The 18,307-nt window shown below is 38.3% G+C and overlaps 2 protein-coding genes and 1 pseudogene across 2 annotated transcripts; 2 read left to right on the forward strand and 1 right to left on the reverse strand.

Annotated features, from left to right (window-relative positions):
- Window positions 1-596: 596 nt before the first annotated feature.
- On the forward strand, window positions 597-1,804 carry LOC125194433 (protein G1-like1). Its single transcript, XM_048092635.2, has one exon. The coding sequence runs from the start codon at window positions 765-767 to the stop codon at window positions 1,365-1,367; it is 603 nt and encodes a 200-aa protein (XP_047948592.1). The 5' UTR covers window positions 597-764; the 3' UTR covers window positions 1,368-1,804.
- Window positions 1,805-4,739: 2,935 nt separating this feature from the next.
- On the forward strand, window positions 4,740-8,798 carry LOC125194432 (Haloacid dehalogenase-like hydrolase (HAD) superfamily protein). Its single transcript, XM_048092634.2, has 11 exons — window positions 4,740-5,058; window positions 5,844-5,893; window positions 6,007-6,070; window positions 6,444-6,492; window positions 6,605-6,673; window positions 6,882-6,943; window positions 7,443-7,523; window positions 7,726-7,880; window positions 7,952-8,036; window positions 8,215-8,358; window positions 8,589-8,798. Exons 1-11 carry the CDS (start codon window positions 4,766-4,768, stop codon window positions 8,689-8,691), a joined length of 1,155 nt encoding a protein of 384 aa, XP_047948591.1. The 5' UTR covers window positions 4,740-4,765; the 3' UTR covers window positions 8,692-8,798.
- A 132-nt stretch (window positions 8,799-8,930) lies between these two features.
- LOC125194431 (U-box domain-containing protein 30 pseudogene) lies at window positions 8,931-11,143 on the reverse strand (annotated as a pseudogene).
- Window positions 11,144-18,307: the final 7,164 nt, after the last annotated feature.

Here is an 18,307-nt window from a genome sequence, read left to right on the forward strand (position 1 = left end):
TATCATGAAGAATAATTAATCAAACAAGTATATTTCCATTTCTAAACGTGTGAATCTAGAATTTCAGCCACTAAAACATTATCTTTTGTAGTCCTAGTACTACAAAAGTTAACACATCATTAACTCCAATACAAATGCTTATCATTTTAAATGAGATAATATATTCACTACTACTACAGTGCCTTTTTGTAGGAAAACTAATACTACCACGATTTTATTGATTACTGTGGCATGGAATATGGAGAAAACCTAACATCAACAATACAATTAATTACAAACCCTAGAAATAAATCAACAAAAGAACTAAGATGTCCATGCAAAATAAGACTGAAATTTTAAGAAACTTATAAGTTACTCCTATAACATGTTACATGCATGTATAGATAATAGATCATTTGCGAATACTAAAAAATACACTCCGCAAGATGCATAACATACACATTAATTGCTCCCCTGCAAATACAACAAAAATAACCTTCTCTTAAACCAGTCACGCTCACACATGATTTACTACTACAACAAAGTGGAGTAGTAAATAAAAAAAAATAGGAATTCAATTATTATCCTCTCCCACTTTATAAATAAATCCTTTGTTTCTCTCTTAGGTGTCTGTTTCTTGAAATCATCGACAATCTTCTCTGCCTTCTTTCCTCTTTCCCGCACTCACTCTCAGTTTCCCTTCCAAACCTCAGATGAATCTCATCACCTTGCATCATCAAATTAATAACCTAAACATATTTTAATTTTAATTTATTTTTAAAAAAATGTCCGCTCCACCTCGCTACAGTTCAAGCAGCCCTACGTCCGATTCGAGCTCCGGCAACCCGAAATTGGCGGCTCCGTCGTCGCTCAGCCGCTACGAGTCGCAGAAGCGGCGCGACTGGAACACGTTCGGGCAGTATCTGAAGAACCACAAGCCGCCGCTGGTGCTGAGCCGGTGCAGCGGCGCCCACATCCTGGAATTCCTGCGCTACCTGGATCAGTTCGGGAAGACGAAGGTCCACGGCGGCGGCTGCCCCTTCTTCGGGCACCCGCACCCGCCGGCGCCGTGCCCCTGCCCGCTGCGCCAGGCGTGGGGGAGCCTCGACGCGCTCGTCGGCCGCCTACGCGCCGCCTTCGAGGAGAACGGAGGGCGGCCGGAGACCAATCCGTTCGGCGCACGCGCCGTCAGGCTCTACCTCCGCGAGGTGAGGGATTCGCAGGCCAAGGCGCGCGGGATTGCGTATGAGAAGAAGAAGCGGAAGAAGCCGCTCAAGCAGCAGATGGAGATGCAGGCGGTGGAGGAGGAGGAGGCGGCGGGATTGATGATGGTGGGATCGTCGGCGCCGAGGGGATCCATCATTCTTCCTTTATCTGTGCTTAATTAAGGGAATTACTCAAATTAGGGTTTCTTAATTTCGTAATTGGTTGGTTTTCTATGTTGATTAATTACCCTTTTTTTTTTTTTGGTAAACTCATGAACTCATTTTCTAGTTTAATTAGCAGGGATGATCATTAAGGTTTTTCTTTTTTGCTGGTGGTTAAGCTAGAATTAGGGTTAAGTGCAGGATGCTGTAGCCTGTATGGATATGCTAGTTTAGTTTAGTAAATTAAAATACAGTTTTTAATTATGGTGTTAAACTTTGTCAATATTTGAGTTTCTTTCTCTGACATATAGTAAGTTTGTGTCAGTAATGATGAATTAATGATGATGATATGGGAGTATTAATCTTGAATTAATTTATAAGTGCTTGCAAACCCTAACTAATTTGTACTACATTGGTGTGGTTGTGTTGCTGCAGCTATGTGTTTTCATTTGCTTCAAGTCTTCAACCATGTCTATTACACTATGAATATTATTTCAATATTTTATTGCATTAAAGTTTATCATGTGTGTGTGTAAAAATTCCTATTCAGATACTGTTCATTGTAAAATCTACTCTAGTGTTTTTAGGTATCATAAATGTAGACCAAGTTTTAGCTCTGATTTTATGACGCACATAATAGCAAAATACATGGATATGTATCCATCACATATTCTCTTCAATTAATTCTTTATATATCCATTGATGGCAAAACAATAGAAAACCCTAGTTGATCAACTCATAGATTTGTAGTAGTATTAAATTCTAAAATTAGAATTACTATTGAGATTTGGAATGAGAGGCATTCATGAGCAAATACTCTAATCGATTGATTTTATGAAACAATTACAATAAATTCAGTACTATATATCCTAACTAAGCACTTTATTATTTATAAAAATGACACTACTATAATCTTGATGATCTATCATTGATAAGTTGCGTGATTGGCAGAAAAAATGTATATGTGCAATGTTTAACTAAATCCAATGCTCCAATGGGGCATTTGCCCTATTTTTAGGCAAATCGCAATCTTATATAGGCAGATGTAGGTAGTTAGGTAAATAGATTGCTAGGTGTAACATGTGTGTATATATATAATGATATTCTTTGGAGTTGGCATGTAAACATTGTAAAGCATGCCTATTTTAGACATGTTTCACTGTTCAATTAAAAAATAAGTAATTAAGGTACGTCTATTTTTATAAAACAACAAAAAAATATTTGTATATCACATTTGTAAAGCATGTCTAAAATCACAATTGTGTCGAAGTTGGCGAATTTTTGTGTAATATTCTAACAATATAACATAAATAACTCCTAACATTAACAATAATATAAATAAACGTTTCACAAGTATTTATAGACCTAAAATAAATTCGTACTTTGAGAATAGATTAAAATCCTGAAGGCAAAATATAAAACTAAAATCAGACATCAACCACATATATCATCATCCATGGATCAATCATCTCAAAATATTCTTCCTACATAGCTAGTTTAATTATTCAATTTCATCACATTCATTATTGTTAGGTATTGGAAGATAGGTCCACGATAAGATAACATGATTACAGAAAGGAACATTCAACTTTTGACATTAAAGAAAAATACACCACATTTCTTGGTAGACAAAGCTTCAATCTAATCTGGCCTCCAATTTCTTCTATAATCACTTGTATATATATGATGTCAACACTCACTTTATTCCACAAATTTATTTTCCTTTTTGTGCTCATTGCCTTTCCATTCCATCCACCTCTTTCCAGACACACATGTGATGGTCAACCATCTATTTTAATTCTATATTAATTATTCGTGAAATAAAATGATTCATTTTCGATTGTGCGTGACAACAGTATTCTATTTATATTGCCCTTACATAATTACATTCATATGTTAAATTCGATGTTACGCCTTCATTTTGATAAAGTAAATTTGTTGAAGTTAAAATTTCCTTATGGTGATTTTTAAGCATCACTTGATCAATATATATTCGATTTAGAAGTTTTAGTAACTACTCCCTCCATCCGCTATTAGGAGTCCCATTCATGGACGGCACGGGTTTTAAGAAATGTGAAGAAAAGTGGGTGGAAAAAGTTAGTGGAACAGGGGTCCCACTTGTATATATTAGTTTTAAATGAAATGTGAGTGGAATGCGTTACTGGAAGGTGAGACCCTATTACTATTTATGGTAAAAGTGAACCGGGACTCTTATTCGCGGACGGACTAAAATGGAAAAACGGAACTTTTATTCATGGACGGAGGGAGTATTATACAAAATATTAGGTTATGAGCTTTTCATTGAGCTAATTAGCGCACAATAAAGAATCGAATACTACCTACAGCTACATGGCTACATATTTTATGATTGATGAACGTACTAGAATGATAGTGATAAATGCAAACTCATATATTGTACAAACTCTAAATTTTTTAATACAGTATCAACACACCATCAACACAAATTAATGTCAATACATTATAAAATTTCAAGATTTTGATGTCAACACAATTTATACAATGTCAACACAATTTCAACACAACATCAAACGTTGATATTTTTTGTTACTATTATTTTATCATATGTTAATATTTTCTAACGGTCCAGATCATAGTTTAGAGTTTGCATTTGATCACATTTCCATACTCGAATGAGTACTAATTAATTCAGCTTTCATCGAATTTTATATAGCTTCTTTCTATCATTTTCCAACTAAAATTGACCCTAATTAAAAATCAAATAAAATTGTGGTTCACTTAAAAGAGAGATTTGTAATGGAAAAAAGGATTAATAATAAGAATCATACACCATATATATCACCTATTTCATTGAGTGAACATATTCTTATTCTCATTTACTAACACACATGCAATATGTAGAATATTAAAAATGCTAAATTTAAGAAACAAATGAGAGTTTATCAATACATCAACATAATGCTGAGGAAATTACTAAAACAAAACTTGTAAGTAGATATCCAAATTAATCCATATATATAGATGTACATATATGATCATACTCAGCCTTGGTAAAATGGTAGAACTTGAAATATCCTGTATATTCATGAGTAATATACTTCTTACAAAATCCATTTTCCAAGAGAAATTATGCTTGCTTATTAGTACTATAAATATTTTCAAAGTCAAATTTCTTCTATTATTGGATCCACAAACTTTAGCAATTCCATGCTTGGTTAGAGTCGTTGAAAAATGCTGTAAACAAAAGTTTAAAATATCAAATGTTTTAGGGGTCTTTTGATATTACACAAAAGTGTGGTCCTTAAACAAAAGTTTAAAATATGAAAAGTTTTAGGAGTCGTTTGATATTAAACAAAAGTGTGGTCCTTAAAAGTGGATATTATTAAAAGCCTGCTCAAAAAATCTTTAATTCTCTCCACTTTTCACCCAAACTGTCAAACATGGAAACCGCTTCGTCGCCGATTTTATACACACTCCGATTTGGCGGCGGCTCCGCCACCTCCACTTCCGCTGCACACGCTGCCAGTACTGCTAAAGTTTACTACCACCTACGCAGAAAGAGTCCGAGTGATATTTCTCTACTTGCTTCTTCAGAAAATTGCCGTTGTAGTAGTTTATGCGGACGGTTCCAGAAGAAATTGCGGTTTGGTCGGTTGATTTGCGATGCTTCCTCACAGATTCCAGCTGAACGTGATCAATCGCAGAAATTTGCGGTACTAATTGAAGTGGAAGGGTGTGTATTTGATTGCCATTTTAGTGATTTTATTTTGTGCGTTTCATTATGCTGGATTTCATGTTTTCTCTGGAGAAGTTTTCTTTTATTGCTTGAAATTATGTTGATACATTGGCTGTGGTGTATTTTGCATGGAGTATTGAAGTAATTTTGGTTAGCTTTTCTGTAATTATGCGTCTGTTGAATTTGTGAACCTGACATTATGGAAAAGCTGCTTCTAGTTTGAACTTTTTTTTACAACGAATTTTTGTTACAGTTTGAATTTGAGTGTATTATTGTTTATTATCAGCATTTGGTGGCGTTGGATTGGGGGTGATAGATAGCTCCAAAAAAGGTGAAATGTTGCATTTGAATAAGAGTGTATTATTGTTCATAATTAGCATATTTTTCAATGACTCTAACCTGCTTAGTAAAAATTAGTCCACTGGTCGCAATATGCTGTAACTTGATTACATTGTAGCCGGATATGAAAGTGACAATGCACCAATACAAGGATTTGTGTTTAAGCTGCAATATTATTTCCTATACTTATTTCTTTTATTTGATGTTACTAGGATGAAGGATTTGAGCATAATGTTGTAGAAGTATGATCCGTGTTGAACTATTAGGTCAATGTTAGATATAATTTCACATTTTTCCTTTCGATTGGAAATGTACCATTGATTAACTTATCTTATTATTTGTGCCTTCCATTCTGACGATTATCAAAACGGTATACTCTCATGCTGGTGTGGCGCTAAAACCATTTTAGTTGTGGTTGAGCTGATGAGTTTTCTTTTCATCAGGGTCTTAATGGATGTATACCGGTTATGCAACCGCCATGCATTTAATGCAGGTGCTCGTATTACCTGGAATTTGTGTTTTCTTATGACTTGTACATTTGTTTAGTTGACCTAAATTGTCTTTCTTCCTTATGAATGCTTATGTGGTTTCTTTCAATAATTTCAGCATTTAAAAAGCTGGGATTAGATTGTGCAAATTGGAGTGAACCAGTTTACTTGGACCTTCTAAGGTGTGGTGGTACATCAATTATTCAGAGAAGTTGTGTTTAAGTTTGATTAACCTTGTGATACCAATTCACATATTTACAAAAAGCTTCTCTTACCCCCTTCTCTCTCAGTTTCAGAATTAGCTGTCTATCTAGTTTAGTCTATCTAGTTTCTTGTCGCTTCCTGATCCGTTAAGCCTTGCATGATTTGACCTTGTTGCTTCAGTTTTGCGGCCTGGGTATCTACTTTGCTTCACTATTCTTCGCATGTTGGGTTGTAGACACCAAAATCCATATAAATCCATTGAAGATGGAGTGCTTGAAACTTTATTCTTTGCTCTTGTGAAACATATTCTGCAAAAAAACAGCTTACACTAGCTCGTCTTTTTATGCACAGGAGAAGTGTTGGTGATGAAGAAAGGATGTTAATATTGTTTTTTAACAGGGTGAGTTATTTCGATATCTTTAAACATATCAAAATGTGAATCTTTTCCCTTATTCAGTCTTACTAGCTTTTGGCAGCTTCAATTTAATGAGTGTAGTATGTTATTGTTGCAGATTGGTTGGCCCACATCAGTTGCCACAAGTGAGAAAGGGAGTTTTATGAAAAATGTTTTACGTGAGAAGGTATTTTATAGAGTTATTATTTAGGCAGATAGTAACTGTTTTCTCTGGGATCACTTACCTAAAAAGCATTTATGTCATTCCTGGTGGCAGCGAAACTGATAGATTATGCTTAATAACTGCTGCTTCTATATATATTGAATTCTTGTAGCATGTGAAACAACTTCAAAATAACTATATAGCTCAATTATGACTGGTTAACTGTCTGCAGAAGAATGCATTGGTTGATCTTGTCGCATCAAATGAATTTTCGTTGAGACCTGGCGCTGAAGAGTGAGTAATGAATTTTGTTCTGCCCGAGTTTAACTCTAATATGATATAATACTAATCAGGCCTTTTAACTTTTGGAATAAAATGCACTGCCTTTCTCCTATAATAATTTCGATCTCAAAAATTGATAAGAATCATGCAGTATAGTTTACTTCTAGTGCCACCAACAAATATACAGATGCACACGGTTTTAAGCATGGATAATAGGATGACATGATCTATTTATTTTGAGTTTCTCTATGGAGTATGGAACTGTAACTGTTAGAGATGTCTCTCACTTGCACGAGTGCTATGTTATTTTTGAAATTGTTTCCATTTCCCTGCCCTGCAGCCAGTATTTTTATCATCAGAAATTTGTGTCTGTACTGGTAGCTGTAACTAGCTGGAAGATTTTGTGTTTTGGCTTGCTTATTAATTTGTTGTTTTTACTGTACTATGACAACGTTTTCATCAAGACAACACTTCTTACCTTTCTTGCTTGTGGCTTCTCCCTCCATCTTAGGTTCATCGACAAGGCTTGTGAAGAAGCTGTGCCAGTGGCTATCTTGGCAGCGTATAGCATAAACGGCGAAAAGGTGGCAAGGTTAGTAGTCTACATGCTTTCTTTGTTGAAAATATTTGGTTTATGAGCTAACAATATAACTGTTGGAAACGGTCGCTGATATGAACTGAAAGAGTATTACTAGTATAATTACATAGGCACGGTATTAACATTTTATACTTTTGTGGCTTAACTTTTGCATGCAATAACACAGTGATTTATTGGAAGTATTATTGATTATTAGATCAATTGTTGAAAAGCTTGGAACTGATAGAATATCGAAGATAAAGATCATTGGAGATGACGAAGTAAAGCAAAGCTTTTATGGCCAACTTGTATTTGGAAAAGGTGTATCTTCCAGTTTGGATGAACAGCTAGCCAAGGCAGTGAATAAAGCTGGTAAGGGTTTTGTGTTTACATATTGTTTCCTCTGTACACGCTGAGTAAGATTTTTGTCATTTTGGAGCTAGCTTCTGCCGAGAAACAGAGAGTCGCAGAGGAGGTTGCTTCCATGCTGAAGCTGAAAGTGGAACTTAACACTACTTCAAGTGAAAGGTTTTCTCACACTCGATGCACACTATTTTTCAAATATTTCTCTATATTCCTTTAGCTAGAATGTGGAAAATATCATACTATAATATCTGAATGTGAGATGTTGCACTGTATCATGCTTTGTTTTCATATAGTATTTATGGAATACTGCAAACATAAATCGACGTTCTGGTTTATACAGAATTCAAAATATTGTAGCTGCACTGAGGGCAGGAGCAGAAAAGGTAGATGTGCCGATTTACAACTGCATACTTGTTACTGGAAGCCAATCTGGAGTTGCTGCTGCTGAGCGAATTGGCATGCCTTGTGTAGTTCTTAGGAGTAGGTAAGGTTTACTTCATCTCGCACATGATCGTTTACTCACTACATATTAACCGAAATTGGATGAGAAAAGGCCTTGGAGATGAATCAATTCCCCCCTCTCTTCCTATGAAGATCTTATATACTTTCAGCTGATATCCTTGAACATGGCGTGGACTTGTTATTCTAAAACTAAATCTGCAATAACTGATCGATATTCTTGTGTTTTGTCGTTTCATGTGGTGAACTATGAAGCTCAACATCTAGAGCTGAATTCCAAGCTGGCGTTGCTGTGATGGATGGGTTTGGTGGCGGGGACCTGACCATTTCCAGACTTCGCAAAAAATTGTTTCCTTGAGCTGCACCTGATAGCTTCTGCAACAAAGAGCTCCGTTATGCTGTAAATGACAGTTGCACATTATGTTTTTGGTTTGGTTTTATATACCAGATTTATCTTCCATTTTATCTGCTTCTCTTCATTTTTTTTGTAAATGACTGTTGCACATTATGTTTTTGGTTTGTGAATTACTAAATGAGAACCATCAATAGAAAAAATGAAAAGATAGCAGAAAAAATTGGAAATGGCCAGTAAAGAAGTGAAAAATTGGTGATTGAATTGATTGATACACATGGAAATGATATCTAATACCCAAAAAAAAGTAACAGAACTGAGAATTGCAAAGATTAAATGGAGCAAAGCAAATAGCTAAGAAATTACAATTGCAATCTGCTGCATGCTCCACCAACAAAGCCAATTTCAAGAACCACAGTGGCTACAAGCTTATCTGCGCCATATTTTTTGTATCTTTACAAATGACATTATTCGTAATTGTCATGGCCACTGGCTCCTCCACGTGGAGGTCGTCGGAAAATCTTGGTTGGAACAGCACCCGGGTTTCATTGGATCGTTCTAGTCAGTTTGCACTTGGAGATGAATATCGTATCTGAACAGTTGAGACTGCAGAGCTTCAAAAGCTCGGCAGCGCGCTGCTTGAGGGCTGGACTGCAGCCACTCTGGATGACGAGGAGGAGCTTAGCTGCAAGACCAGCGTCCACAGCTCTCAATGAGCATTCTTGAGGCGAGAGGTTGCAGACAGAGCACAAGATTGAGAGGGCGTAATCTGTGCAGCACTCGGTGATCCTCATGAGTAGCTTAACCATAGTTGGGATCGTGTTCGAACAATCCTTCAACGCTTGCTTCCCTTGTGGCACAGATGAAAGGGTGTCCAACACGGAGAGAGCAAGCTCGACACACTCTGGATTTAACACCGGTATCAGCTCTAACAGGTGAGGTATTGCTCCGATGCTGACAATCAAACTCCGGACCTCTTTGAGCGTGGAAATCGACTTAAGAAGGGCGAGGGCAGGCAAATGGCCATTAGGGTGCCTCTTATTCCTCACTAGCCTCATCAACGCGACCAACAAGCTATGGCTTGACACGAGCTCCGTCCTAAAATCATTCTCCTCCTCCATCAGCATCTCAATCAACCTAACACAATTAATCTTCGTCTCAATTGAACCCTCATTCAAAACGTCCACTACAGACGAGACTTTCGCAGGCTGCATCAAGCTCATCTTCGCCTCGGAAGTGAGGCTCAAGTTGACAAGAATCGCCACGACCTCAGACCCTATGGCGTAGGAAGTGAATGGGCCTAGCAAGGACGAGACGAGGGCCACGCCACCCTCATCCACGACAGTCTTCCTAGCAGCGGAGTGATTCGCCACGACCCTCTGCAGCTCCTTGAGGGTCTGCACCCGCGCCTGGCCCTTAACCCTCTTGAGATTGGTGAGGAGCTCGGACGCCCTGCCCTCAGCATCCTCGGAACGCTTCTTCATCTGCACATACTTGTGAGAGAACCAGGTGTGTGTCAAGTGATGCAAGGTAGTGTTGGGGGTGAGGGTGTCGTCCCAGAGCTCCTGCATTGTGGTGGGGCAAGTGTAATGCCCCAAACTAAACCATTTCAAGATGTTGGACCTCTCATAGGTTTGGCCAGTGCAGAGTGTGACAGGATCTTGCATCGGTTCAAGGGAGATGGGGCAAATGAAAACTGAGGGAACCTCACACAAATTGAGCTCTTCAATCATCTTTTTCAGATCCAATTTCTCACCGCCGTATACCGCCACAGCGCCGCCCCCTAAAACACCATCCTTCACGGCGGATTCCACATCGAGAATATACCCATCACCATCACCACCACCACTGTCTTTTCTACGAGGCTGAAACATAGGCATTTTGGCACTATTCTAGTTTCTAGCAGAATCAAACCTTTTGCTCAATTACTGACTGAAATAGCAAGGAATCTCCACAATCAAGTGAAATAGAAACAATAAAAGTATAAAAACAACTACTACTGCACATCAAGTGTTTGTGAAAAAGGTTAAACAAGAAATTGGGGGAAATAATTTATCTCACTTGCATTGACATTCACAAGCAATAATGCAGCTTTCAAAAGGATTTTCCTCCCTCTCTCACTCACTTTTTGGGAATTTCTCTTTCCCCGGTCAAAAGAAGCATCACCATCATCACACAGCATTCATATCCCCAGAAAAATATCAATAACCACTTTCTTCCAATTCAAGCCTCAGAAAAAGATGAGAGATGATGAAGCGTATAAGCAACAAACTCTAAAGCAAAGGCAGAGATCTAGGAAAATAATTCACAGATCAAAAAAAAGGAAACCCGAAGAAATGAGGATTCAAAGGCTATGGCAATTAGAGGGGAGAGAGGAGAGAGAAAGGCATCTCCAGCACTTCCTTTTTCACCCTTTGTTTTTTTGGGCAGTCCCACTCACAGTCGTAGTCTTGACTGAATCGAATAAATATTCATTTTTTTCGACGGAGAAAACTAAAAATATATCCTTGAAACAACCAAATATGCGAATTTCAACCGTGTATTTTAATACTCCCTCCGTCCTAAGATAAGTGACCCACTTCTTTTGGGCACGAGATTTAAGAAATGGTATTTAAATAAGTTAAAGTGGAGAGAGTAAAGTATGAGAGAGGGAAAAGTAGATGAGAGAAGAAAGAATAAAGTAGGTGAAGAATAAAGTAAAAGAGATGACTTTTTACTAAAAATGGAAATAGGTCACTTATAGTGGGACACCCCAAAAAGGAATACAAGTCACTTATCTTGGGACGGAGGGAGTAAATTGATTTCTGGAAATTCCCACAAAATGGAATAAAATAATCATATTTCTTCAGGGTATTGAATAAGAAAATAAAATATAAAAGTGCGTGCAAAGGAGACTTGACCGCCGTGACAGCGTTGGTTTGACTGTTCTTCGTCACAGCCCAATCATATCGCGCCACGTCATGATAAAAATTAATTAGCTACATAAAAAGCATTTTCCATCATAAAGTAGTATTATTATAAGGAATTCTTCATTTAATTACATTCGTTGCATTAAATATACGGTGTTGCAGTTAAAGAAGATCAAATTCATATACTACTCCATTTGAATGCATTGGGAACTTTATTGAATTCCGACGCATTTCAGAAAAAAATTACCTCTAATATATTCAAATTTGTAAATAGATTTAATTAAGTTATTAATAAGTAATAACACCCTATATTTTTAATATTACGTAAAAATACGTCATAAAAGGAAAAGTTAAGTAACACAACAATACCAAACTCAATAACACATTATTTATTTCCTATAAAAATCATGATTAATTTATTTATGATGTTATAAAATTTATGAGCAATAAAATATTTGGTGGCAGGGATCCACGGGTGGAACAGCTCGCCACACACGTGCGAGGCACGTAAATTTATTATATTTGCATGCAGTAATTATCATGTACTGTAAATGAAATTATCCCTAGTCTAGTCTTCACTTAATTAACCAGTTTTTTCATTTTAATCTTTATTGGTTTTACTTAGTGGAGTACTCCCTCAGTTCCAACTAAGTTAGACTCAAAACTTTAAAATATAGTGATAAAGAAATTGTGTTGAAAAATAAGAGAGAATAATAAAGTATAAGAGATAAAGAGAGAGTAAAGTAAATGATGGAATAAAGTAAGAATAATTAAATGTTTTGTTTTATTAAAAAAGAAAATGACTCAATCTAGTCGGGACATTCCAAAAAGAATACGATTCAACTTAGTTGGGACGGAGGAAATATTAGGTCATCCACAATGGGGCGGATGATGCGATGGACGATGTGACGTTGCGGACGATGCGCGTCCTCCGCCCCTTCGTCCGTCGCATCCTCCGCCACTGTGGGAGACGCGGACGATGCGACGCGTTTTTCGTTTTTTTTTTAAAATTTTATTTAATTTTCACACACTATATATACATCTCATTTTTCACTTCATTTTCACTCCTTTCACACTCCATTTTCAACATTTCAAACAAAATGAATCCCGATTACCCAAATTCGGATAGTCCGATGTTCGGTGGTGGTGCACGGTGGCCGGGTACAGAACCCGGTGAATATCGGCCCTTCGACACCAACACCTAGTACGATCCCGATTTCAGCATGGACTCGTACGGGTGTCAGACATGGAGCCTTCTCCAACCCGCACACCCACCCCGTCACACGGCCGCTCCTCTGCCGCCGCCGCCGCCTCGGGCTCCGCCACCAAGAAGAAGCGGACCAAGGCAAGAGCCCAGAAGTTGCCGCTTCTGACGGTGAATGAAGAGTTCGCCCCGGGAAGGACGAACTACCAGGCGGAAGAATCCATCGTTTTGACGAGACGTTGGATTGATATTTCGTAGGATCTGATGTTCGCCATCAACCATAAGGTTACTGCGTATTGGGAGCGTATCGCCGAAAAATATAACGAGGCCAAGCCGCCGACCGCCTACAAGCGCCAGAGGGAGCAGCTCCGCAAGCACTGGAATTAAATAAAGAAGCAGGTCAATTTGTTGTCGGGGGAGTACGAGAAGTGCGAGAGGGAGCAGAGAAGCGGCGAGAGTTTGTCGGATGTGAAAGGAACTGGCAACGGAAGCGGTGCGACAGATTAACATAATTTAACAATTATTAATCGCACAAATAAATCACATAATAATCAGATCTATTTAGCAGATTATTTAGACAAAATCTATTCGCGTAATTCTCACATATATCATGCTCATAACTTGAATTAATCATGCTTTAAGAATAATGAAACCTCAAAATATGTTTTTTTACGGAGCAGAAATAATACCTAATTAATTCTCCAAAGAATTGAAGATGGCTAGCAGCTTTTCCACGTGACGCTTTGAATACTAGACCACAGATCTTCTCTCTGGTTCCCGAACTGTACTCCGATATCAGTGTGGGCTGATCTCACCAGAATACTAGGACTTAAATAAAAGAGACAGAAAAACTACTCCTAAGAGGAGAGGGAAATTCGACCAGCTCAATATGAGGGGGGTGAAATTTTTGAAAATTTTAAGAATAAAAATTGTGATAATCCTGTCTCCTTTATTCTCCTATTTATATTAAGTTCCTTTTGGGCCCAGACATGGATCTATGGAAGGTTTTGGATATGGGCTCATCCAATTTACTTTTTACTAATTAAATTGAACCCACAATTTAATATAAGCTTAATTGGAATATTACGAGCAGCCACTACAGAAGTAATATTGAACTCTCCCCATCCAAATCCGAAATTATAAGTAATCCGGGTTTCCGTTTTAACTTTCATTTCCCGCGCTTAAGATAAAAAATGTCCATTAATTAATTAATGTCTGTTGTGGACTTAATTAATTAACTTCTTATTAATTCCAAGAGTGGACTTAGCATGAAACGCTTATTTATTATTCATAGAATAATCAAACTCCAAATAGCTAGGTTCCGAATAATAAAACCTTGTTTCGCGCTCCTGTTAAGGACATTATCAAACGAGACTCTTCTCACGCATGATTCAATATAATAGCAATCCTAGCACCGCTAGATATTAATCACCACTACCCAATATATCAGGTTTATTGGGTTACGAAAAACCCGCACCATTTGATAAGTCAAAGTAATGCATAATCAATACTGCATGCTCAATGCTAACCTACATTGATTAAGAAACAAATATTTATCAAGACCTCGCCTTTCAGTAGATAGCCTAAGGACAAGTCTTGCTGTTAGATCCGTTCAGTGCTATACCACACCAATGTCATCTTATTTCAGTAAGGCTTAGAAATATGCGGACTGACATTGCAACCTTTCTCGATGGATAGTCTAATTCCATCTAGGTTGTGAAATTCTTCTTTTTCTTTGTTTAGGACTGACCGTGTTACCTTAAAGTGGACGCCGCCCACAACCGGTCTACTAAAACAAAGACTTAGACCTTGTTAAGTTAACTTATACATTTAAACATGCAATTAACATCCATTAAATGTAAAACATAACAACATTATGACAACAATAATCTGTTTTATTCCTTGGAAAATAAAATAAGAGTTTTACAGTATTCAATCACTCGAAACGTAATTTCTAATATACAAACTCTAACAATCTCCCACTTATACTCAAAACACTTTCGAGTATACAAAAAAAATGTGCTAACGTCTAATTCTCCCACTTATACTGAAAGTGGATTGAGGTCTTGTATTAGTCGAACTCTCATTCCTTCAACATGGCTCTCAAACGGCTTGACCGTTAATGCCTTCGTGAAAGGATCTGCCAGATTGTTTTCTGACTCAACCTTGACCACTTGTATGTCTCCTCTCCACACTATATAGCTCGAATGATATGATACTTCCTCTCTATTTGCTTGCTCGCTTTATGAGCCCGTGGTTCCCTCGAATTTGCCACAGCACCAGAATTGTCACAATAAATGGTGATGCTCTTGGGCATATTCGTAACCACACCTAAGTCCAGAAGGAAGTTCTTAAGCCATACAACCTCTTTTGCAGCCTCCGAAGCGGCCACATATTCGGCTTCCATGGTAGAGTCTGCAATGCATTTATGTTTTACACTCTTCCAAATTACAGCTCCACCTCCTAAGGTAAACACATATCCGTAAGTTGATTTTCTCGAATCTACATCAGCTTGAAAGTCTGAATCTGTATATCCTAAAGGACAGAGCTCGGCTGCATTGTAAACTAGAACATAGTCCTTAGTCCGATTAAGGTACTTGAGTATGTTCTTTACGGCAGTCCAATGTCCTTGGCCGGGATTTGATTGATATTTTGCTACCATGCCAACAACAAAGCAAATATCGGGTCTAGTACAAAGCATAACATACATGAGACTACCAACAGCCGAGGCATATGGTATCCTTCTCATGTCTGCTATCTCAGATGCTGTCTTTGGACACATCTCTTGAGATAAATGGATGTCATGTCTAAAAGGTAAGAAACCTTTCTTGGCATCTTGCATGCTAAAGCGTCTAAGTACCGTATCGATGTAAGATTCTTGGGATAAGCACAACGTTCTCTTTGCACGGTTACGAAGAACCTTGATACCAAGAATGTGTCCCGCATCATCCATATCTTTCATCTCGAACTGGCTGGACAACCATGTTCGTACTGATGACAACATCTTTTTATTGTTTCCAATTAGAAGAATGTCATCTACATACAAAACTAAGAACACAATATTTCCCTTTTCAACCTTCTTATACATGCAACTTTCATTGGGGCATTTTTCGAATCCAAACTTTGGAACAGTTTGATCAAAACACTGGTTCCATGATCTAGATGCTTGCTTAAGGCCATAAATGGCCTTCTTAAGCTTCCAAACCATGTGTTCCTTGCCCTTTACTACATAGCCTTCGGGTTTTTCCATGTAGATGGTCTTCTCAAGACTGCCGTTTAAAAACGCAGTCTTAACGTCCATCTGCCATACTTCCCAATCCATGTAAGCTGCTATAGACAAAAGAATACGGATCGATTTGAGCATGGCCACTGGGGAGAAGGTCTCATCATAGTCGATGCCTTCCCTTTGGGTATACCCCTTAGCCACTAGTCTTGTCTTAAAGACTTTAACTCGTCCATCTGGTCCACGTTTACGTTTGTATATCCACTTGCTCCCAATGGCAGTACAGCCTTCGGGTAGGATAGACAAATCATAGACGTCTTTGTCTACCATTGATTGTAGTTCCGAATCCATTGCTTTCACCCATTCGCAATGATCGACATCTGCCTGCGCCTCTGCAAGATTCTAGGGATCAAGTACATTGCTGTCCGAGGAGTGATCCATGCACTCTCCCAAACCAATGTATCTTTCGGGCTCATGAGAGACCCTCCCACTGCGACGCAACACTACAACATCTGGAGTATTGGTTGAAGTTTCTGGGATTGTTGTTACACTAGGTAATTGTTCTTGGTTAATGGAAGTTGTGACTGGAGTTAGCTCTTCAAGAGCTATCTCACTGCTGGTCTTATGATTCATTACAAAGTCTTCCTCTAAGAATGTGGCATGAGTGCTCACAATTACTTTCTGATCTCGGAGACTATAGAATTCATAAGCTTTCGATCCTCTAGGGTAACCTATAAACACACATACCTCCGTCTAAGATTCCAGCTTAGTTGGATCCTTTTCCAATACATGGGTCGGACACCCCCACACTTTGAGATGTTCCAGATTGGGCTTTCGCCCAGTCCACAACTCATATGGGGTAGTAGGAACTGATTTAGAAGGTAAGTTGTCTAAGAGATAGCTTGCTGATAGCAAAGCATGCCCCCAAAACGAAATAGGTAACCGTGCATAACTCATCATCGAGCGGACCATGTTTAATAAGGTCCTATTCCTTCTTTCAGCTACGCCATTCTGCTGGGGTGTGCCCGGCGCAGTCAGTTGGAATTGAATTCCCGCCACTGATAAGTAGTCCAAAAACTCGGCACTTGGGTACTCGCCTCCGCGATCAGATCGCAAGCATTTGATACTCTTACCATGATGCGTCTCTACTTTAGCCTTAAACTCCTTGAACTTGTCAAAAGTTTCAGACTTGTAGTGCATCAAATAGACGTAATTTTCGAGAAGTCATCAATGAAGGTGATGAAATATCGAAAACCGCCCTTTTCCTCGGTTGACATTGGTCCACACACATATCAGTATGAACGAGCTCAAGTACTTCCTTGGCCCTATTACCCTTTGACCTAAAAGGCCTCTTAGTCATCTTGCGTTCCAAGCAGGATTCACACTTTGAAAATGGTTCATTCTCAAGACCTTTAATAAGATCTTGAACAACCATTACATGAATCCTTCTCTCGTTGGCATGACCAAGTCTAAGGTGTCATAAGTACGTTTCGTTCATTGAAAATGAAGGTTCTTTTCTTTTGTTAGAAACTTTCGATGCATTATTGTACGTTGATTAAATTGTGTAGACGTGATTATGTACAGATTGTTTTCCATGATACCACGATAGATATAAGAACCATCTTTCTTAATAACGCAGTTGTCATTTACAGAAATCGAATATCCATCAAACGACAATTTAGAAACCGAAATTAAATTTCTTCTAAAAGAAGGTATCAATAAAACATTCTAAAAAATCAAAAATCTATCACTAGAAAAACGCAAATAAACGTCTCCCACTACAACGGCCGTCACTTTAGTAGCGTCGCCCAGCTGGACTTCGATCTCACGATCATGTAACCATCTTGTCACCTGCATTAAGTCAGGATCAAAACATATATGATCAGTTTCTCCGGTATCAATAACCCACGTATGAGTAGATGTCGAAGCCAAACATGACTCGACTACTAGAGCATGGTGCATACCTATAGCCTTGCCCTTTTTAGCGCAGTCTGGCTTCCAATGACCTTTCTCTCCACACTTGAAGCATTTTCCAGTAGGCTTCTTATCGGCCTTCTTCTTCTTCTCTCCCTTAGCATTCTTAGCTCCCATTGGGTTTGGTGCCTTTTTCTTTCCTGCGCGAGGCTTAGAGCCAGAGGAATTAGGCGCCAGACTCAACATAGCTACTTTAGCTTGAACCATAAGGTCCTCCGCCGACTGAAGTTCAGTCAGCAGCTCTGCCAAAGTGTAATCCCGCTTGTTCTTCTCGAAATTGAGTTTGAACTGCTGGAAGCTAGGGGGAAGACT

This window comes from Salvia hispanica, chromosome 4, assembly GCF_029641045.1.
Source record: "Salvia hispanica isolate PSC_SH4W2 chromosome 4, Shi_PSC_v1, whole genome shotgun sequence".
Lineage (NCBI taxonomy): Eukaryota > Viridiplantae > Streptophyta > Magnoliopsida > Lamiales > Lamiaceae > Salvia > Salvia hispanica.

Bases quoted from the DNA above. Each gene is read 5' to 3' on its own strand.
- LOC125194433 (XM_048092635.2), top strand. From the start codon at position 765: ATGTCCGCTCCACCTCGCTACAGTTCAAGCAGCCCTACGTCCGATTCG.
- LOC125194432 (XM_048092634.2), top strand. From the start codon at position 4,766: ATGGAAACCGCTTCGTCGCCGATTTTATACACACTCCGATTTGGCGGC. The intron at 5,894-6,006 runs GTGCTCGTATTA...CAATAATTTCAG, and splicing joins CCGCCATGCATTTAATGCAG to CATTTAAAAAGCTGGGATTA. The intron at 7,524-7,725 runs GTTAGTAGTCTA...ATTGATTATTAG, and splicing joins AACGGCGAAAAGGTGGCAAG to ATCAATTGTTGAAAAGCTTG.